Source organism: Dromaius novaehollandiae, chromosome 1, assembly GCF_036370855.1.
Source record: "Dromaius novaehollandiae isolate bDroNov1 chromosome 1, bDroNov1.hap1, whole genome shotgun sequence".
Taxonomy (NCBI): domain Eukaryota; kingdom Metazoa; phylum Chordata; class Aves; order Casuariiformes; family Dromaiidae; genus Dromaius; species Dromaius novaehollandiae.
This window is the reverse complement of record NC_088098.1, coordinates 154,644,273-154,666,797: the sequence shown is the minus strand read 5'-3', so window position 1 is coordinate 154,666,797 and position 22,525 is coordinate 154,644,273. Positions and strand designations below refer to the sequence as shown.

The window sequence follows — 22,525 nt, the reverse complement described above, 5'->3', positions numbered from 1 at the left end:
AAAAACGCTTTTAAACCCTGCTCCTTCTTCATTATTTTGCAACTCCACTTTACATTCAAATTTACTACTTTTCATGCTTTTACTGCCTTTTATATTTGTGAGAAAACAAATTAGTATTAGATACCTGGTCAGTTAGAAAAATTGCTCTTACAGTTAATCCAAGTGAAAAAAAAAGCTGCAGGCAGGTCAAGAAAACTTCACATGCAGCAGGTCTGACAAGTCTCAGTTCTGAGGCTTTTCTAACTCAGTACAAAGCTTATGGCCTGTTGCTAGCAATAGCAATACTGTATTACACAACTACACACTTACGAAGTAAATACAGCACAATTTCACGATCTCTTGAAAAGTTGCAGTAATGTAGCTCTCTTTACCCTGACCTCGTGACAGCCCTTAGGATATTTGCACTTCTCCTGGTCCTGCCAGGAAGTTTAAGCAGAAAGTTGTTTCTGGTGCTCTCTGTGCCATTAGTGAGCATTGCTGGGAATGTTAGGCTTCTATAATATTTTGAAGGTGTTTGGTCAAAAACATTGAGGTTTAGGTCTCTGAAATATCACAAGATATTTCAAAACTCCCCTTGGCACTTTTTACATTCAGTTGATACCTCACCAGCCTCTCTGTTTTAAGCACTGAGTTGCACCCACAAGTATCAGTCTCAGTTCTTAAGGCATATTGGTGAGCTGGCTTTTACATGCTGTTCCTATTGCTGAAACCTAGTCTACCAAAAATGTCCTCTACAAAGCTTTCCTTTGATCTATGAGGTAGACTTTTTATTAGGGCTTCCATCGACTTGTTTGCCTATCACAACCAACTTTGTCTGGTGACCATTTGTATTGATGTGCATGTCCGTGCTTTTTAAGCAAAAAAATAGCATGAAGCTGAGGTAACATTGGTGCATAGAGTCAGTTTTATGTTTGAGACAGAAGCAGTGAGGGGCTTCTCAGTCCTGATCATGGGGGAGAGAAGCACAAGGCACTTGCCACTCACATGTCACAGCTGTTCTGAAAGCTGCAGTTACACAGAAGAGGTGGACTTGAGCACATCAGTCAGCATTTCCAAGCCCATGAAAATAAGTATCCATAAGTCTCTCAAAATTACAAAATGTAAGTAATCATTTGATGCATTAATGATGTAGCTTTTACTCATTTTGTATATAAATGCAACTAAAGTTACAGAATATTTATCCTAGCGATTCTGATGACTTCAAATCACTGGCATCAAATGCAAATGAATTTATTCCTGGTGATGATTTTTAGGTGTATTGCTGTACATGGATGGTCTGAAATATTTTGCTCAATCATCTTGCCTGTGGGTAAGACAGAGAAAGAAACAGAACCCCACAGAGTTTTGAAAGTTAAACCACCAGGAAAGTGTTTCACTGTGCATTGCAACTACTACAAAAATCACTATTTGAGAATATCTCAGTGACATTTTGTTTGTTTGTTTCATAACCTCCAGGACAGAGCTTGCACGACCAGCTACAACTTTATATCAGCATAACTGGACTGGACTCTTTGAAAGAGCTGTGAGAGCAACTAACATGCAGTTTGATAATCCTGAGATTCTCAAACAATTAAATGTTCGATGTCTGGAGATCTGTTGCATCACAGCGGCTCTGACCTGGAATTAGAAATGAGTAAAAATGCCTACCTTATTTTTTGGCCTCCATGGAATAATCTATGTTTTTTCATCCTGAATATGTATAGGAAATAAAAATACATAATAAATATAGCTTTTTCCTCTTTTTCCATTGAAGCCTATTTTGAATTATGTAAGCCCCCTTCAAAAGTCTTCTTTCCCATCTGCTGTGCACTGTCTATTTGTATTTTGATCTGCAGGACTACAGACTTTTCACTGACAATGCAAGGTGAAGTATTTTAACAGTAAGTGATACTGGTGGTCCTGATTTGGGGTTCTGCAGGCAATTCCTACTGCTGCTGCTCTTACTAGAATCTAGGGTATGGTTTCTTTGTGACTGGTAGTTACAAAGAGTGAAGAAAATGAAAGTGCATTTTGTGAAGGAGATCTTTGGCAAGAAACTTGTGTCAATGAGAAAAGGTTTTGCGGCTCCACCTCCAAAGGTGGGGGTCATGTGACTATGTAGGCATCTGAAGTAACCCCATAACTTACGCTAAGTCCTGCCCAAGAAGACTCTCTTTCCCTCCATTTCCATTACTAGCTCCAATGGAAAAAAAATAGATGTTACAAACATTGACAGTTGAATCCCACCCTTGTTTCAAACCTAGGGTTGTTATTGTTTAATCCACTGAAATGTAGCAGTGTCTAGTTTTTGAGAAGAGACTTCTGTATTGACATCGATGACATGAACACTTTTGTTTCATAGGCTTTAGGAAATGGAAGAGTAAGCAAGACTTCTCCAGCACTAGCATGCTTTCATTAAACACTAAAAGCAGCATCTCTTTTTTTAAATACAGCTGTCTCCTGGGACACTGGATGGGATGTCTTCAGCTTAGACTACGTCTATGGGCCAGTAGTAACAGCAACGCCATATGGATTGTGAACGTCTCAGATACCAGTTTGGATTGTTAAATAATTCACTTGCAATAAACTTTTTAGTCTGGAAAGTAGTATGAAAGACAGTTCTTTTGGCATCTAGGATGCACTTGCTATATAAACAATTGAGCCAAAATTTAAATTTTTATAAACGAACAGTGAGGGCTGAAAAGCTACATTTAAAACATTCATTATTGAAAAACAGTAATTCATCTGTTCCAGCAGAGATTTTAGCAAGTACTTAATAAATGGAGTGTTCTTTTTCTTCCATTATATCAAGGTTGTAGCAGCTAATTTGGGATAATTTGCAAGAAACTGTAGAATGTATTTAGGGAGAACTTATTGGTACTATTTAAATAAAATTTGATGGGTAGTATTCATTAGAACTGCTGAGAAATTAGCTGCACTATTGATCAAATGCTTTTAGTCTCTGTTTTTGTTTTTGTTTTTTTTTCAACAAGACATCAGAACAGGTGTCTGACCAGCAGAAGAAATCTTTCCCACAAAAGCAGTCTGAGAAGAATGAACTGTTTAGGTTTTGCCATGTTCACCCCTTCTTATGCTTCCTCCCAGCTGGGATTGAAAGTGTTCAAAACCTCCCAAGAAATGACCAGCTCCTAGCATGTGGGTCCAGGTTCTTACAACTGGCATGTTGGTGGGGCCTCAGATAGTGTGTCACTTTCTCATCTTATAACAAATTGAAACTGGCAAAAGCATCAGAACAGTACTGAGGATTTTTTTAACATTTTATTTTGATACATCAAAAATGCCTACGTGGAAGACTCATGTATAGAAAAGTAAATAACCTCTAGTGCATTCCTACAGCACTTTCTTCAGTCTTCTCAGGAATATAATGTGGGCATATTGATGTGGGAATACTGTGCTGTGTCTTGCTTGTCAGTTTTTGCAGTTGTCAAGTGCTCCTTTGCACAGCTCCTTGCAAGTGGTGGTGTGAATGAGGGCTCCCTTGCAGTTTGCCACACCTATTCTCAGTTGGGGATCTAGCTGCTCAGGCTCTCTGCAGTGCTGAGGACGCTCACCTCAGTGCTTGTAACAGAAGCTACCCATATCAGTGAGTGGGTGCTGAGTTTTCCTGATCAGCTACTGTGCTGCAAACTACTGCTACCCTTTGACTGTAGCTCCTGCTGAATGTGATGTTGGAATTGCCAGGCATTTCCTCCACAGATCAGGAAGAGCAGTGTGCAAGTGTTGGCGGAGAACACCACTATCATTTTTTTCATAAAGCAAGGCAGCATCACATTTCCCAGCACCTCTCTCCTCATATTGCTCTTCAGGAATTTCACATCCTCCTGAAGCCTGAATGTACTTACAGAAATTGAGTGTTCCTCGGGTAGCACATCCCAAGAGCAAAATCAGGGAGTGCATAGGAAAGGCTTCTTTGTTTAGGCTACCAGGAGCCCTGTGTGCAGGACCTGCTCTGTCAGACAACTGAGAGCAGAACCTGCTTTCCACTGCAACTGGCCGACTCCTGGCATACACATTCCTCCTCTCTTGGGTGCCCATTGTTATGCTTTACCTGTTATACCTTATCATTATTATGCCTTTACCTGTGATATTCGCCTCCCTCAGAAGTATGAGAAGTGCCAGTGACCAACCTCTCAGGCCTGGGGCAGTTCTGCTTCCAACATAAGAAATCCTAGTGCTTGAGGGAGCATCTCCCCAAGAGCCGTGGGGTTTTCAGTGTTTGGGTTATGCCAATATTTGCCTATAAATTGCATGCGTTCGTACAGACAGTCTGTGACGATGTTCTCTGTCCCTCAGAATACACGGTATGTCTATTAAATCTGTACTGATCTTTCATTTGTTGTGTAGGTATTTACATGTGAGTGCGTGAGCTCTAATAATCTAAGAGTATTTAATTTCCTTTGGAGACCAAAGCAAATGGAATATACTCTTACTGATATATAGCAAGTACATATGTGCAATGCAAAGCTTTTGAAAAGCATACCAGGTAAGAGGGACCCAAAGGGATAATATAGTTTCAAACTGGATTTAGATGACTGCAGCTTATTCTAAACTGCATGTCAGAAAAAAAGACAGCCCTCTAGGACAGATGAACTTTATGTTTTGTTCTCTTGACTGACTGTTTCATGACAGATCATGATGAAGGTGAAATAGTATAACTGAGAATGGAAGTTTCCCATTTGTTGCTTAGGCCCTGATTATGAAATTTTGTAGCAGTGCGCAAATGAAACATCCCTTGTCTCTGGAAAGAAGAAACAAAGCAGAGAGGTGACTGTTTTAAAGGCAAGCATTTTTGTGAAAGAGCCATGCACCAGGAATATCATGATAATACAGCTAATGACACGTTACTTATGTAGATTCCTTTTTCTAATTTACGTTTCACAAATTACCACAGTGTGATTTAAGGATTAGTTCATTTAAAAAAAAAAAAGGTAACAACAGAAGCTTTCAAGTTTTTAGATACTTTCTCCTTTTAGCATTGGCAGATCCCAGTCATATGATGGAGACAGTCTGGGTGCAAGGCTGAGCCCATGTGAAGTGCTGTGACTTTGTTAGCTTTTCAGTTGCTTCTTATACACATTACGTATTCTTAAGCAAAAAAGGCTTTTATCTAAAAAATACTACTTTATGAATGGTTAATAAACTAAGCTTCAAGCATTTTTCTTGATTTGAAAACATAAGTCGCCAAAAAGGGGAACTTAGTCACTAACACATTTTATTGGCATCTGCAGTCCTTTCTTCTGTAAAAAAAAAATTTATGCTGAACTTTGTTCCATTTCAGGGTACTTGCTTTGAATCATAAAAACACTCAGGTAGCCTAAATACAAGTTCAGAATGGAGTAGGGGGAAGCATTGAATACAGATTGTTTTCTGTGTGTTGAACATATACAGAAATAATCCAAACAGTGGCATCCCTGTGAAATCTGAGTACTTGGAATATACATTCCTTTGTATATTGAGCAGTATGGTACAGCACAGCAGAAAAGGAGTGCTTAGGTATATTTGCCTTGTACATTTTTACCTTCCCTCTATCAATGTTCATTCCTTGTGCTTACCATTACTTTTCTCAACAGCTCTGCCTCAAGACTATATCAGATAGCACATCGACCCTTTGCATACAAAACTTCATGCCACAGCCTGAAATGTGGACACCTGGCAGGGGATTTCTTTCACAGATTTTAACCAAATATCAGGAAAGTGTTCTCTCTTTCAACTGTTAATCTATGATTTAGATTCCTTGATTCTCAATGGTATCAATCCCTCTGTCCCCTTTGCTTTAGGACAAATATTTCAGGCCTCCTTGAGCCTTGTGCACCACCCGAAGCAATGAGAGCTCTCCTGGTCCTGTGCAAATCCATCAGGATTCAGTGGAGCAGTCCCAGTGACTTCACTTGCACTCCAAGGCTCATCCACACTCCCCCATTCAGATGAATGAAACCTTAATGACAGCCTGAGCTGGGAAACTACACTGATGATGGGACCGAGGGCAGCCCTTGAGGGAGGGCAACTCCCTGACAGCTCCTCTCCCTCATCCAACCCTGCTGTAAGTGCTGTGCATTACACCCAGACACAAAGGACCAAAACAGCCAAGGACTCACGCCATTTTAGCCCAACAATTTTTTTATTCTGTTTGGGATAGGCACCAGGAGTCGCCTGGAGCTGTTGTTGAAATTTTCATTTTCCAGGGCAAGCTCATCCTTTTCTCTTTTGCTCCCTGCCTTTGCTCTGCCTTCCTCTGTGCTTGACTCCTCTCTGTTGGAGGCAGCGGCAGGGTTAGCTGGTACCGCTTCTCTGCAACAACGAGAATGGCTTTCAGGAAAGAGCACTCACTGCTAGGAAGGAAGAGTCCGCGTAAGAAAGCTTACAGCAGACATCTCAACAGAGTCCTCTCAACAGCTCACCAGGCACTCCACCATACTATCCCTACACATGCTTTGTTGCTAAAACACAGAAAATAGAAAGAATGTCGGAAAGAACAACTCACTGTTTTCTCTTCCTCAGCCGGGAAGTAACTATACAGCTCAGCACTATGACAAACAGCATGGAACCCAAGACTGCGGCAGGGAGGACCAAATAGTACATCTGTAGGGCTTTATGATCTGCGGCCTTTGCATCTTTGTCACCACCAAGACCTGGAGGAAAGGAGACAATCCCATACATCCCTGGATTCTGCAGGACTGATAATCTCACTGTGTGTTTGGGATTCCCAGGCAATTTTACATGCCGTGGTGTTACTATCACTGATTCTGGTCTCTTGGCACCAGCGGACAAGAAAGCTGATTGACACTTCTCACGGGCAAGAGCCCACTGGCCAGTGAAAGCCTGAACCAGCACTACTCCTACCTGTGTCTCTGGGCTTCAGGGACGGCATGTGTGCTGGGCACCTTGGATTCCCCAGGAGGGCAATAAAACAGGAAAAAAGAGAAAATACTAATAGAAGAATCAAAAGGAAAGGAAGAGAGACTACTTACCCCTGAGATCTCCCTGAGACTCAAGCAGAGGCTCCAGCCCCTGAGAAGCTGCAGAAGCTTCAGTGACTTGAGGGACATCTGTAATTAAACACGGAGGAGAAAAGGGTAAAATACGTGAGGCAATACACGTTTGTAAAGGAACTCTAGTGCACTGAAAGGGATGTTGCCATGCCCTGGGTAGGTCTAGATTCGCACAGCGGCCGAGGGGCCTGCCAGACCTTTGGCTAGGGACACCGCGGCTCTCACAGTAAACCAATAGTCATGCCTCACCTCTGGGATTCCCCAGAGACTAATTGCAAGCATCTCCACACACCAGAGACAAAAGTCATCTTCAGAAAGCCGCTCCTGCCTTGCTTTAGGACACTTCCCATACTCTAGCACCTTAACATGAACAAATGCAGTGAAGAACAAGCTTGTAGAAGACACCCTCAACAAGCTCTGTGGCTTGCGAATGCCTGGAAGGTGTGACATGGTGCGTCACTGCAGCGAGGCTCTGATCGATCCCTTTCTCCTGCGTAAGCCACAGATTATCCATAGCTGTTTCTAAAACCTCACGTTTACAATGATTACCCTTAACACAGAGTGAAATCTACCCACCAGCTGCTCTTTCCAAGTCCTTCAAGATTTTCTGAAGGAGTTTAGAATATTTCTCAGCCAACTTTCCTCTCTGGGCCTCGTACTTCCTCTGCCGAGGACCTAAACAGAAAGTATTAAGTTAAATTGCACATGAACAAGATAGGCACAGGTAAATGCTCCTTCTTTCAAATAACCCAAAAGAGTAGGCAAATAGTCACAGCTCACCTGTACGATTCCCCACAGACTCTACATGGGCATCCAGCTGAGAAGCTGCATTGCCATCACCTGCGGCCACATCTGTACCCAAAGAGACAAGCAGAGCTCTCGTTACCTATTTCCATATGCTGCTTCAGATTTGAATGGTAGCGAATGAGCATGGAACCTCTCATTACAGCAAGGCACTCGTCTTGCCCTTCCGCTCCTGAGTCTTTGGCAAACACTTACTGGGTGCCTGCACAGGCACCACGTGGCTACAAATCCAAGCATGCTGGGAAAGGATGCCCTGGAGCTCACCTGAGCTCTAAGCTCAACCCCAACAAGCCTGCTGGCTTTGCTGTAGGCACTGGAAAAGCACAAGGCTGGAGAAGCCAGGCAAAGCACCCACCGCAGATCTCTGAAGCCCTCCCAAAGCCCACTCTGCTCTTTTGCGGGCATGAGCCTCAGCCAAGGACTGAAGCTACACGGCCCACGAATACAACTCTGAAACCAAAGGTTCCTCCCAGGAAGGGAGTACATCTCCACCACTTACTCCTGGCATGCTCCTGAGGCTCAGAAACAGGATCCAGCTGGGAAGCTGGAAGGCCACTGCCTGCAGGAATGCCTGTAAGCAAACACAGACAAGACAAGTTTTCATTACGTGCTGCAACATACTTCCACAGAAGTGACTTGCCATGAATGGGAGGGGAATGGGGGACACACATGTAGTTCGAGAGTCTCCCAGCTGCAGGAGGGCCAGGAGCACTTGGCTGAGCCCTGCCGCCTTTCCAAAATCCTCCGTCAAGGCGCTACCCAGCAGCCCCCAAGCACCCCCAGCCTAAACACATGAGGACCTTGGTGCTTTTTTCTGGGGAGGTGTCTAATGTACACCAAGGAAACCAGAACTCTAGCAACAGGCAACCTTCAGAACCGGAGGACAACAAGGATTGTTTACATTGCTCACGCACAGGAGCCCACTGGCCAGTTTAGGACTGAACCAGCGTTACCCCTAGTTGTTCTGCTGCCCTTTGGTCAGGGCATGTGTGCTGCAGACCTTGGCCTCCTCAGGAGTGCACTACAGAGGGAGAAAAGAAATGCTTATTTCTTCAACTGAGTATCTGCTGACTGCTCACCTCCAGGAAGTCTCTGAGCCTCATATCCAGGGTCCAGAGGAGAAGGAAAATCTTCATCACCCATGGCCACATCTGTAACCAAACACATGAGAATGGCTCCCATTACATTCTTCTTCCCATTACAGCTTCTTCACAAAGCAATGGTAGCGAATGGAAGGGGGGCCATGATGGGACATATATGTAGGTCGCAAGTCTCAAAGCTGTGGAGGAGCAGAGAGGATCTTTTGCCTGGCACCTGGCAGCTCTCAAAGGAAAGAAATGCTCACAACTTACCCTTGAGGACCCCCCGCGGCCCTAAAGCACTTGGACCACCTGCAGAGGAAGTATGAAGTACAAGTTAACGGGAACAAAATAGCACAAGGAACGTTCTTGTTCTTTCAGGGAAGTAAAAATTGACTACATACCCGTGGGAAGACCCAGAGGCTCAACAACAGGATGCAGTTGAGAAACTACAGCCACATCTGTAACCAAACACAGATGGGAGAAGTTCTCATGATGTATTTCCACAGACGACTTTGGATATGAAGGGTGGTGGATGACGGGCAACATATAATAACACCATACTTCAGCTCATGGGCACCTTGCAAACGCTTAGCGGGTGTCTGCAGTGGCACCCTATGGCCATAAATCTAAGCAGGCATGGAGCTGCTGGGGGAAAGGATGCCCCGGAGCTCACACAAGCTGTAAACTCAATCCGATCATGCCAGCCCAGTTGGCAGCAGGCACTGGAAGCAGCACAGGCTCAGGGGACTCGCCAACAGCGCTTTGCGAGCCAAAGCAGCCAGCGCAGATCTCCGAAGCCTTTCTGAGTTGCACTCGTGCTCTTTTCAGTGCCTTATCGTTGGCCAAGGACTTGTTCAGTTAAATGTCACATGCAGAAGAAATTGAAAAGGAATGCTCATCCCACACATGCAGTTGAAGAGTCTCCCAGCTACAGGAGGACCAGCGGCACTCGCTGGCTGGGACCTGGCGCCTCTCCAAGTCCTGCATCCAGCCGCTATACGACAGCCCCCAAGCACCCCCAAGACAAACACGTGGCCCCTCGGCCCCTTCTTCCAGGGAGGTCTCTAACCTCCACCAAGGAAGCCAGGACTCTGCAAAGGGGCAACCCTCAGCACCGGGGGACACGAAGCATCATTCACACTGCGTGGGCACAGGAGCTCCCCGGCCAGCACCAGGGCGACGCGGCGCCAGGAAAGGCATGCTTCTGGTCTTGCCAGGGAAGGTCAGGTCCCCCGAGGACTCACCTCCTGCATCTTCCCAAGCCTTCGGTCCCGCATCCAACCAAGCACCAGCATCGCCATCGCCGCCGGGCACCGCTGCAACCGCCCGCGGGGACAACAGCTCCCGTCACCCAGCGCCAGGCGCTGCTCCAGGCACAGCTCTCGCCCCCAGACCCCGGCGCCCCCCAGCGCACCCCCCTCCCCGCGGCCCCACAAGCCTCGCCGAGCCGCTCCCGGCTCCCGGCTCCTGGCCCCGGCCGCCGCCTCCCGCCGCCCCGGCCGCTCGCCAGCCGGCCCCGCGGCCCCCAGGCTGCCTCCGTCGCCGCCCGCCCGCCCGCCCGCCCTACCTGGGCCCGGCGCTGCCCGCGGAGCAGCCCGGCTGTCCCGGGCACGCAGGGCCGCCAGGAGGCCGAGCAGCAGCAGCAGGCGGCACCCGGGGCCGGACGCCCCCCGCGCTCGCACCATGCTGCCCGCCGCCAGCAGCCGCCCGCCGCCGGCGCCCTCGAGCAACGCGCGCGGAGCGGCGTCTGCGGAACGCGGCGCGGCACAACGCACTGCACCGCCCCGCAGCCCAACGCAGCGCAGCGCAAAACACCGCACTGCCCCGCAGCACAACGCAGCACAACGCAACACTGCGCAGCGCAGCGCAGCGCGCGGCCCCTCTGTGAGCTCAGGGGCGCCCTCCGCGCGCCTCCGCGGGGGCGCAGGGGGCCGCGCACCCCCGCCGCGGCCCGCGCTCCCTCCGCGCGCCGGCGCCGCCCTGTGCGGGCAGCCCGGGCATGCTGGCGGCCGGGGGTGCTGCCGCCGCCCTCGAGGAGCCCCTCGGGGGCAGCCCGGCTCTCTGCCCACACGCTCGCGGCCCTGCGCTCGCCTCGCTGCTCGGCAGCTGCGCGCCAGCGCCTGCCGGATCCGGCCTCGCTCGCTGCTCTCCTTCCCGCCCCCGCTGCCGCCGCTCTGCTCCAGCCCCAGCCCCAGCCCCAGCCGCAGCCCCAGCCCCAGCGGCAGCGCCAGCTCTGCCCTTCTGGAGCTGGCCCAGGGGCAGCTGCTGACAGGCGGGGGGGCTCCAGTGCCAAGCCTGTGCCCCAGCTCTCCTCCCCCGCCCAGCTGGGATTCCGCCTCCCACTTCCTTGCTGGCACCACTCCCTCTGTCCCCTTTGCTTTGGGACCAACATTTCAGGCCTCCTTGGGCCTTGTGCAGCGCCCGAAGCAAGCAGAGCTCTCCTGGGCCTGGGCCTGGGCCTTGCCCCGAGTGCTCCTCTTACAAGACGACCCTGGGAGCTCAGGAAGACTGTTCCTGCTGTTGAAAGGAGGCAGATCAGGAGAAGCTCGCTCTCTGTTTTCGGAGAAGAAGCATTCTTCAACCCAGGACAGCCTAGAGCTGCTAAAGCCCTAAAGAAACATTACATCAAAATGTTTTATTTCTAGCTATGTGTTGCCAGTTTGGCAAAAGAATTGGAGGTGCATGTGTCCCTAACTGAACTGTCCTCCATGTAACACAAAAAATCACACCCACAGGTCAAAAAGCCCCGCGCCTGGGCAAAGACCCCTCCCCGGAGCATGCGTAGTGGTAAAATGGTGTGTAAGCAGTATTATAATTGTCTGTAAATTACTACCCAGTCAGTGTAAAAGGGAAAGTTGCAAACCTTGCAATGTGTTTGTATAAATGCTACTTGAAAAGGCAGGGGGGTGTGCTCCATTTGTGGGAAACTGTTACGAGACAACCCTGGGAAGCTCGGCAAGAATGTTTAAACTAGGTAGTTTCTAGCTATGTGTTGCCAGTTTGGCAAAAGAATTGGAGGTGCATGTATCCCTAACTGAACTGTCCTCCATATAATACCGAAAATCATGCCCACAGGTAAAAAAGCCCCGCGCCTGGGTGAAGACCCCTTCCCTGGGCATGTGTAGTAGTAACATGGTGTGTAAGGAATATTATAATTGTCTGTAAATTACTACCCAATTAGTGTAAAAGGCGAACCTTGCACTGTGTTTGTATCAATGCTACTTGAAAAGTTGGAGGGGTGTGCTTCATTTGTGGGAAACCACCGAGCACCCAGGCTTGCGCAGCTCTGAACTAGATAAGCGAATGTCTCTCCCGAGTGTGTAGTTATTGGCTTATTGCACACCGGGCAATGAATCTGCTTTTCGGACAACTGTAGCTCCGGAGGGATGCACTTCTTTGTGGCATGGTAATGTTTAGCAAGATGTATGTAGGTGTTTAGAGTGAGGACCTTTTTGGCTGGTGGGAGTAGAGAGGTAAGGCGCAAATGCCAGTGTCCATATGTACTGTTGCTTGTATGAGTTTTGCTTGCATGAGTTTTGCAGAGCTTTGGTGTTACAGGAGCGCAGCTACTAGAGGCTGCATTGTGGGTGTTTTCGCCCATGTGCCTCTTCAGAGAATTCCCCCAGCAGGAACTGCTATCCTGGTTTGAGAGCTTCTCTTCTCCGTCCCTTGCTCATCTGTTCCTGATGGGATTGGCTAATACCCCAGCTCTTTGCTTGCCTTTCCCTCGAGTGGTGTAAGCAAGTCTTTGACTTCTTCCTTAGTTGTTTGGGCTCCGAGCATGGGGGTGTCAAACGCTAGTGCAGTGCTGTGTCCTTTGAAGAGCTTGGACAGTCGTGGTTTAGTCAACTGAAGGCTTGTAGTCTTGGCAAGAAGGTATTGGCCTGTAGATGTCTCTCTGAGAGAGGGGTGAGTGTTGGTGGCCCTGGTGATCAGGGCAACAGCACCTTTGGGATGGGCAGGAAAGAGAAAGGAAGGGCAGGGAGCTTCCTCCATTTTTCCTGTCTTCTAGTAGGTTTGGGATTCGTGGGCTGTGGTGGAGCAGCTGGAAGGGCTTTGTCAACTCCCTCGAGGTAGCGTTCTCTTTCTAGGATAGCTTTATTGCCTGTTCCCAAACCGTATGAACACTCGGGATTGTAGTGCTTTAAAGGAGTAATGGCAGGCAGTAAAGTCAAGCTTGCTCTTTTCCTATCAGTAACCTGAAGAAGGAATGCAAACGCTTCTTGGTCACCAATGTTAAGGAATTTCTGCTCTTTGGCAAACGCTGGTGCAGGCGAAACACTCCCCTTTGTGCTGTAGTTAAAGAATATTGAACTGAAAGTGTCTAGAGTAAACCACTTAACACAACTTACATAAACCTTGCTTAGCATGAGTAGCTGAATTTGCTGAGGTCTTAGGCCGATAACGCAGATAACGTGATGAACCACATTGGGCAGAATGTTTCACTGTAATTGACCTAACTGCCGCTTCCTTGAGTGGATTCGAGTCCCGTCTCAATCCGGCCGGAACGGGGAGTGCGCAGCCGGATCAGCGTAAGGCGCACCGCCAGACTCTAGAAACAGAAATCTGGAGTCACTGTAACTGGTGTGAGTGTGAACAGTCCTGTGAGTGTGTGAGTGCGTATAACCTGGGAACCGAAGGGGGCACCCGTCAGCTGCTAAAGCTGCCCGCTGCGACGGGACAGCAGTCCTAGCAGTCAAAGCCTCGGGTGGTGTGAGTGCGGTTCCCAGAGAGAGAGAGTGTGTGATCACAGCAGCTGCAGGCTGGTATTGCGGGGGAAAGAGGAAAGAAAGAAAAAAAAAGGCATACCTGATCACCATAGGATGCACTTTTCAGGAACTCAATGTGGGAAATAATTTTGGCCTAGAGAAGGGGTCACCCTTGGCAGAAATTTTGCAAAACTGGAGTAAGACTGATGGTAGTAAGAATCAAAGGAAAAAAGGGTTGATCCAAGTATGTCAGAAGGATTGTCCGTTCGTGACTAAGGAGGGTAACCCGGCAGAAGGATGGCCGCCGCAGGGAGCCTTTGATCATCAGGAGTGAACAGTGAATACTGTGGAAATTGGGGTAAATTCCTGGGATATAGATTTGGATGTCGGGGGCAGATAGTGGCAAGTATAGAAGGTCTAGAAGTGCCCTATCTAGTGGATACTGGAGCTACCCTTTCCCTTTTGAGTTTTGAGCCTAAAGGGTGCAAATCGTCAGATGAAATAATAGTACAAGGAGTGATGGGAAAAGGCAAATGAGCGTTAACTAAGCCCTTATTGCTCACTGTTGGAGGTAAAGGAGTGTGGGGACATTTCATGATTTCCACAGATTCACCCTCTTGCCTTTTAGGGAGAGATGTCCTGCAAGCCTTGGATACTCAGATCTGCTTACAGCCGGGAGGGATAAAATTAATACTAACGGGCTCATGCGTTGTGGCTGAGACACCAGAGCCAGAGTCAACTAATCTGCAAATTCCCATAGGTTTAGAATGAGTTCCTGGAAAGTTACGGAGCTCTTGAGGAATGGATGGTGGACTGTTGAAATCAGCTAGTTGAGTCTCGATAACAGCAAAGGGGGGATTCCCTCCTATGGTTAAACAATACCCTACCCCAAAAGAAGCTGAGAAGAGTATCTGAAAGCAAACTGATCACTATGTAAAACTGGGTCTCCTTAGAGTCTGTGAATCCCCATACAACACTCCGATTGTGCCACTTAAAAAGCATAGGCAGGATTCTGATGGCGATCCAGAATACCAGTTTGTACAAGATTTGCGAGCAATCAGTCAACGTGTGGTGACCCCTCCCCCAGTAGTGCCTGATCCTTCCACAGTGCTTTTACAAATGCCACGTTGGGCAAAATGTTTCCCTGTAATTGACCTAACTGCTGCTTTCTTGTGGGATGTTGCAGACCATGGATTCCTGGGTTGGGATGAATTTTATGTTTTGTTCTCTTGACTGACTGTTTCATGACAGATCATGATGAAGGTGAAATAGTATAACTGAGAATGGAAGTTTCCCATTTGTTGCTTAGGCCCTGATTATGAAATTTTGTAGCAGTGCGCAAATGAAACATCCCTTGTCTCTGGAAAGAAGAAACAAAGCAGAGAGGTGACTGTTTTAAAGGCAAGCATTTTTGTGAAAGAGCCATGCACCAGGAATATCATGATAATACAGCTAATGACACGTTACTTATGTAGATTCCTTTTTCTAATTTACGTTTCACAAATTACCACAGTGTGATTTAAGGATTAGTTCATTTAAAAAAAAAAAAAAGGTAACAACAGAAGCTTTCAAGTTTTTAGATACTTTCTCCTTTTAGCATTGGCAGATCCCAGTCATATGATGGAGACAGTCTGGGTGCAAGGCTGAGCCCATGTGAAGTGCTGTGACTTTGTTAGCTTTTCAGTTGCTTCTTATACACATTACGTATTCTTAAGCAAAAAAGGCTTTTATCTAAAAAATACTACTTTATGAATGGTTAATAAACTAAGCTTCAAGCATTTTTCTTGATTTGAAAACATAAGTCGCCAAAAAGGGGAACTTAGTCACTAACACATTTTATTGGCATCTGCAGTCCTTTCTTCTGTAAAAAAAAATTTTATGCTGAACTTTGTTCCATTTCAGGGTACTTGCTTTGAATCATAAAAACACTCAGGTAGCCTAAATACAAGTTCAGAATGGAGTAGGGGGAAGCATTGAATACAGATTGTTTTCTGTGTGTTGAACATATACAGAAATAATCCAAACAGTGGCATCCCTGTGAAATCTGAGTACTTGGAATATACATTCCTTTGTATATTGAGCAGTATGGTACAGCACAGCAGAAAAGGAGTGCTTAGGTATATTTGCCTTGTACATTTTTACCTTCCCTCTATCAATGTTCATTCCTTGTGCTTACCATTACTTTTCTCAACAGCTCTGCCTCAAGACTATATCAGATAGCACATCGACCCTTTGCATACAAAACTTCATGCCACAGCCTGAAATGTGGACACCTGGCAGGGGATTTCTTTCACAGATTTTAACCAAATATCAGGAAAGTGTTCTCTCTTTCAACTGTTAATCTATGATTTAGATTCCTTGATTCTCAATGGTATCAATCCCTCTGTCCCCTTTGCTTTAGGACAAATATTTCAGGCCTCCTTGAGCCTTGTGCACCACCCGAAGCAATGAGAGCTCTCCTGGTCCTGTGCAAATCCATCAGGATTCAGTGGAGCAGTCCCAGTGACTTCACTTGCACTCCAAGGCTCATCCACACTCCCCCATTCAGATGAATGAAACCTTAATGACAGCCTGAGCTGGGAAACTACACTGATGATGGGACCGAGGGCAGCCCTTGAGGGAGGGCAACTCCCTGACAGCTCCTCTCCCTCATCCAACCCTGCTGTAAGTGCTGTGCATTACACCCAGACACAAAGGACCAAAACAGCCAAGGACTCACGCCATTTTAGCCCAACAATTTTTTTATTCTGTTTGGGATAGGCACCAGGAGTCGCCTGGAGCTGTTGTTGAAATTTTCATTTTCCAGGGCAAGCTCATCCTTTTCTCTTTTGCTCCCTGCCTTTGCTCTGCCTTCCTCTGTGCTTGACTCCTCTCTGTTGGAGGCAGCGGCAGGGTTAGCTGGTACCGCTTCTCTGCAACAACGAGAATGGCTTTCAGGAAAGAGCACTCACTGCTAGGAAGGAAGAGTCCGCGTAAGAAAGCTTACAGCAGACATCTCAACAGAGTCCTCTCAACAGCTCACCAGGCACTCCACCATACTATCCCTACACATGCTTTGTTGCTAAAACACAGAAAATAGAAAGAATGTCGGAAAGAACAACTCACTGTTTTCTCTTCCTCAGCCGGGAAGTAACTATACAGCTCAGCACTATGACAAACAGCATGGAACCCAAGACTGCGGCAGGGAGGACCAAATAGTACATCTGTAGGGCTTTATGATCTGCGGCCTTTGCATCTTTGTCACCACCAAGACCTGGAGGAAAGGAGACAATCCCATACATCCCTGGATTCTGCAGGACTGATAATCTCACTGTGTGTTTGGGATTCCCAGGCAATTTTACATGCCGTGGTGTTACTATCACTGATTCTGGTCTCTTGGCACCAGCGGACAAGAAAGCTGATTGACACTTCTCACGGGCAAGAGCCCACTGGCCAGTGAAAGCCTGAACCAGCACTACTCCTACCTGTGTCTCTGGGCTTCAGGGACGGCATGTGTGCTGGGCACCTTGGATTCCCCAGGAGGGCAATAAAACAGGAAAAAAGAGAAAATACTAATAGAAGAATCAAAAGGAAAGGAAGAGAGACTACTTACCCCTGAGATCTCCCTGAGACTCAAGCAGAGGCTCCAGCCCCTGAGAAGCTGCAGAAGCTTCAGTGACTTGAGGGACATCTGTAATTAAACACGGAGGAGAAAAGGGTAAAATACGTGAGGCAATACACGTTTGTAAAGGAACTCTAGTGCACTGAAAGGGATGTTGCCATGCCCTGGGTAGGTCTAGATTCGCACAGCGGCCGAGGGGCCTGCCAGACCTTTGGCTAGGGACACCGCGGCTCTCACAGTAAACCAATAGTCATGCCTCACCTCTGGGATTCCCCAGAGACTAATTGCAAGCATCTCCACACACCAGAGACAAAAGTCATCTTCAGAAAGCCGCTCCTGCCTTGCTTTAGGACACTTCCCATACTCTAGCACCTTAACATGAACAAATGCAGTGAAGAACAAGCTTGTAGAAGACACCCTCAACAAGCTCTGTGGCTTGCGAATGCCTGGAAGGTGTGACATGGTGCGTCACTGCAGCGAGGCTCTGATCGATCCCTTTCTCCTGCGTAAGCCACAGATTATCCATAGCTGTTTCTAAAACCTCACGTTTACAATGATTACCCTTAACACAGAGTGAAATCTACCCACCAGCTGCTCTTTCCAAGTCCTTCAAGATTTTCTGAAGGAGTTTAGAATATTTCTCAGCCAACTTTCCTCTCTGGGCCTCGTACTTCCTCTGCCGAGGACCTAAACAGAAAGTATTAAGTTAAATTGCACATGAACAAGATAGGCACAGGTAAATGCTCCTTCTTTCAAATAACCCAAAAGAGTAGGCAAATAGTCACAGCTCACCTGTACGATTCCCCACAGACTCTACATGGGCATCCAGCTGAGAAGCTGCATTGCCATCACCTGCGGCCACATCTGTACCCAAAGAGACAAGCAGAGCTCTCGTTACCTATTTCCATATGCTGCTTCAGATTTGAATGGTAGCGAATGAGCATGGAACCTCTCATTACAGCAAGGCACTCGTCTTGCCCTTCCGCTCCTGAGTCTTTGGCAAACACTTACTGGGTGCCTGCACAGGCACCACGTGGCTACAAATCCAAGCATGCTGGGAAAGGATGCCCTGGAGCTCACCTGAGCTCTAAGCTCAACCCCAACAAGCCTGCTGGCTTTGCTGTAGGCACTGGAAAAGCACAAGGCTGGAGAAGCCAGGCAAAGCACCCACCGCAGATCTCTGAAGCCCTCCCAAAGCCCACTCTGCTCTTTTGCGGGCATGAGCCTCAGCCAAGGACTGAAGCTACACGGCCCACGAATACAACTCTGAAACCAAAGGTTCCTCCCAGGAAGGGAGTACATCTCCACCACTTACTCCTGGCATGCTCCTGAGGCTCAGAAACAGGATCCAGCTGGGAAGCTGGAAGGCCACTGCCTGCAGGAATGCCTGTAAGCAAACACAGACAAGACAAGTTTTCATTACGTGCTGCAACATACTTCCACAGAAGTGACTTGCCATGAATGGGAGGGGAATGGGGGACACACATGTAGTTCGAGAGTCTCCCAGCTGCAGGAGGGCCAGGAGCACTTGGCTGAGCCCTGCCGCCTTTCCAAAATCCTCCGTCAAGGCGCTACCCAGCAGCCCCCAAGCACCCCCAGCCTAAACACATGAGGACCTTGGTGCTTTTTTCTGGGGAGGTGTCTAATGTACACCAAGGAAACCAGAACTCTAGCAACAGGCAACCTTCAGAACCGGAGGACAACAAGGATTGTTTACATTGCTCACGCACAGGAGCCCACTGGCCAGTTTAGGACTGAACCAGCGTTACCCCTAGTTGTTCTGCTGCCCTTTGGTCAGGGCATGTGTGCTGCAGACCTTGGCCTCCTCAGGAGTGCACTACAGAGGGAGAAAAGAAATGCTTATTTCTTCAACTGAGTATCTGCTGACTGCTCACCTCCAGGAAGTCTCTGAGCCTCATATCCAGGGTCCAGAGGAGAAGGAAAATCTTCATCACCCATGGCCACATCTGTAACCAAACACATGAGAATGGCTCCCATTACATTCTTCTTCCCATTACAGCTTCTTCACAAAGCAATGGTAGCGAATGGAAGGGGGGCCATGATGGGACATATATGTAGGTCGCAAGTCTCAAAGCTGTGGAGGAGCAGAGAGGATCTTTTGCCTGGCACCTGGCAGCTCTCAAAGGAAAGAAATGCTCACAACTTACCCTTGAGGACCCCCCGCGGCCCTAAAGCACTTGGACCACCTGCAGAGGAAGTATGAAGTACAAGTTAACGGGAACAAAATAGCACAAGGAACGTTCTTGTTCTTTCAGGGAAGTAAAAATTGACTACATACCCGTGGGAAGACCCAGAGGCTCAACAACAGGATGCAGTTGAGAAACTCGATAATCCTCAACTACAGCCACATCTGTAACCAAACACAGATGGGAGAAGTTCTCATGATGTATTTCCACAGACGACTTTGGATATGAAGGGTGGTGGATGACGGGCAACATATAATAACACCATACTTCAGCTCATGGGCACCTTGCAAACGCTTAGCGGGTGTCTGCAGTGGCACCCTATGGCCATAAATCTAAGCAGGCATGGAGCTGCTGGGGGAAAGGATGCCCCGGAGCTCACACAAGCTGTAAACTCAATCCGATCATGCCAGCCCAGTTGGCAGCAGGCACTGGAAGCAGCACAGGCTCAGGGGACTCGCCAACAGCGCTTTGCGAGCCAAAGCAGCCAGCGCAGATCTCCGAAGCCTTTCTGAGTTGCACTCGTGCTCTTTTCAGTGCCTTATCGTTGGCCAAGGACTTGTTCAGTTAAATGTCACATGCAGAAGAAATTGAAAAGGAATGCTCATCCCACACATGCAGTTGAAGAGTCTCCCAGCTACAGGAGGACCAGCGGCACTCGCTGGCTGGGACCTGGCGCCTCTCCAAGTCCTGCATCCAGCCGCTATACGACAGCCCCCAAGCACCCCCAAGACAAACACGTGGCCCCTCGGCCCCTTCTTCCAGGGAGGTCTCTAACCTCCACCAAGGAAGCCAGGACTCTGCAAAGGGGCAACCCTCAGCACCGGGGGACACGAAGCATCATTCACACTGCGTGGGCACAGGAGCTCCCCGGCCAGCACCAGGGCGACGCGGCGCCAGGAAAGGCATGCTTCTGGTCTTGCCAGGGAAGGTCAGGTCCCCCGAGGACTCACCTCCTGCATCTTCCCAAGCCTTCGGTCCCGCATCCAACCAAGCACCAGCATCGCCATCGCCGCCGGGCACCGCTGCAACCGCCCGCGGGGACAACAGCTCCCGTCACCCAGCGCCAGGCGCTGCTCCAGGCACAGCTCTCGCCCCCAGACCCCGGCGCCCCCCAGCGCACCCCCCTCCCCGCGGCCCCACAAGCCTCGCCGAGCCGCTCCCGGCTCCCGGCTCCTGGCCCCGGCCGCCGCCTCCCGCCGCCCCGGCCGCTCGCCAGCCGGCCCCGCGGCCCCCAGGCTGCCTCCGTCGCCGCCCGCCCGCCCGCCCGCCCTACCTGGGCCCGGCGCTGCCCGCGGAGCAGCCCGGCTGTCCCGGGCACGCAGGGCCGCCAGGAGGCCGAGCAGCAGCAGCAGGCGGCACCCGGGGCCGGACGCCCCCCGCGCTCGCACCATGCTGCCCGCCGCCAGCAGCCGCCCGCCGCCGGCGCCCTCGAGCAACGCGCGCGGAGCGGCGTCTGCGGAACGCGGCGCGGCACAACGCACTGCACCGCCCCGCAGCCCAACGCAGCGCAGCGCAAAACACCGCACTGCCCCGCAGCACAACGCAGCACAACGCAACACTGCGCAGCGCAGCGCAGCGCGCGGCCCCTCTGTGAGCTCAGGGGCGCCCTCCGCGCGCCTCCGCGGGGGCGCAGGGGGCCGCGCACCCCCGCCGCGGCCCGCGCTCCCTCCGCGCGCCGGCGCCGCCCTGTGCGGGCAGCCCGGGCATGCTGGCGGCCGGGGGTGCTGCCGCCGCCCTCGAGGAGCCCCTCGGGGGCAGCCCGGCTCTCTGCCCACACGCTCGCGGCCCTGCGCTCGCCTCGCTGCTCGGCAGCTGCGCGCCAGCGCCTGCCGGATCCGGCCTCGCTCGCTGCTCTCCTTCCCGCCCCCGCTGCCGCCGCTCTGCTCCAGCCCCAGCCCCAGCCCCAGCCGCAGCCCCAGCCCCAGCGGCAGCGCCAGCTCTGCCCTTCTGGAGCTGGCCCAGGGGCAGCTGCTGACAGGCGGGGGGGCTCCAGTGCCAAGCCTGTGCCCCAGCTCTCCTCCCCCGCCCAGCTGGGATTCCGCCTCCCACTTCCTTGCTGGCACCACTCCCTCTGTCCCCTTTGCTTTGGGACCAACATTTCAGGCCTCCTTGGGCCTTGTGCAGCGCCCGAAGCAAGCAGAGCTCTCCTGGGCCTGGGCCTGGGCCTTGCCCCGAGTGCTCCTCTTACAAGACGACCCTGGGAGCTCAGGAAGACTGTTCCTGCTGTTGAAAGGAGGCAGATCAGGAGAAGCTCGCTCTCTGTTTTCGGAGAAGAAGCATTCTTCAACCCAGGACAGCCTAGAGCTGCTAAAGCCCTAAAGAAACATTACATCAAAATGTTTTATTTCTAGCTATGTGTTGCCAGTTTGGCAAAAGAATTGGAGGTGCATGTGTCCCTAACTGAACTGTCCTCCATGTAACACAAAAAATCACACCCACAGGTCAAAAAGCCCCGCGCCTGGGCAAAGACCCCTCCCCGGAGCATGCGTAGTGGTAAAATGGTGTGTAAGCAGTATTATAATTGTCTGTAAATTACTACCCAGTCAGTGTAAAAGGGAAAGTTGCAAACCTTGCAATGTGTTTGTATAAATGCTACTTGAAAAGGCAGGGGGGTGTGCTCCATTTGTGGGAAACTGTTACGAGACAACCCTGGGAAGCTCGGCAAGAATGTTTAAACTAGGTAGTTTCTAGCTATGTGTTGCCAGTTTGGCAAAAGAATTGGAGGTGCATGTATCCCTAACTGAACTGTCCTCCATATAATACCGAAAATCATGCCCACAGGTAAAAAAGCCCCGCGCCTGGGTGAAGACCCCTTCCCTGGGCATGTGTAGTAGTAACATGGTGTGTAAGGAATATTATAATTGTCTGTAAATTACTACCCAATTAGTGTAAAAGGCGAACCTTGCACTGTGTTTGTATCAATGCTACTTGAAAAGTTGGAGGGGTGTGCTTCATTTGTGGGAAACCACCGAGCACCCAGGCTTGCGCAGCTCTGAACTAGATAAGCGAATGTCTCTCCCGAGTGTGTAGTTATTGGCTTATTGCACACCGGGCAATGAATCTGCTTTTCGGACAACTGTAGCTCCGGAGGGATGCACTTCTTTGTGGCATGGTAATGTTTAGCAAGATGTAT

At 49.5% G+C, this 22,525-nt stretch overlaps 2 protein-coding genes across 2 annotated transcripts; both read right to left on the bottom strand.

Moving 5' to 3' along the window:
• Nucleotides 1-5,776: 5,776 nt before the first annotated feature.
• On the bottom strand, nt 5,777-10,209 carry LOC135325964 (uncharacterized). Its single transcript, XM_064503903.1, has 10 exons — nt 10,120-10,209; nt 9,277-9,333; nt 9,146-9,184; nt 8,873-8,944; nt 8,293-8,364; nt 7,770-7,841; nt 7,566-7,664; nt 6,969-7,046; nt 6,482-6,629; nt 5,777-6,288 (listed from the first exon to the last, which is right to left on the bottom strand). Exons 4-10 carry the CDS (start codon nt 8,934-8,936, stop codon nt 6,102-6,104), a joined length of 720 nt encoding a protein of 239 aa, XP_064359973.1. The 5' UTR covers nt 8,937-8,944; nt 9,146-9,184; nt 9,277-9,333; nt 10,120-10,209; the 3' UTR covers nt 5,777-6,101.
• Nucleotides 10,210-15,984: 5,775 nt separating this feature from the next.
• Nucleotides 15,985-20,432, bottom strand: LOC135325960 (uncharacterized). The gene is made up of 10 exons (XM_064503893.1): nt 20,343-20,432; nt 19,485-19,556; nt 19,354-19,392; nt 19,081-19,152; nt 18,501-18,572; nt 17,978-18,049; nt 17,774-17,872; nt 17,177-17,254; nt 16,690-16,837; nt 15,985-16,496 (listed from the first exon to the last, which is right to left on the bottom strand). Exons 4-10 carry the CDS (start codon nt 19,142-19,144, stop codon nt 16,310-16,312), a joined length of 720 nt encoding a protein of 239 aa, XP_064359963.1. The 5' UTR covers nt 19,145-19,152; nt 19,354-19,392; nt 19,485-19,556; nt 20,343-20,432; the 3' UTR covers nt 15,985-16,309.
• Nucleotides 20,433-22,525: the final 2,093 nt, after the last annotated feature.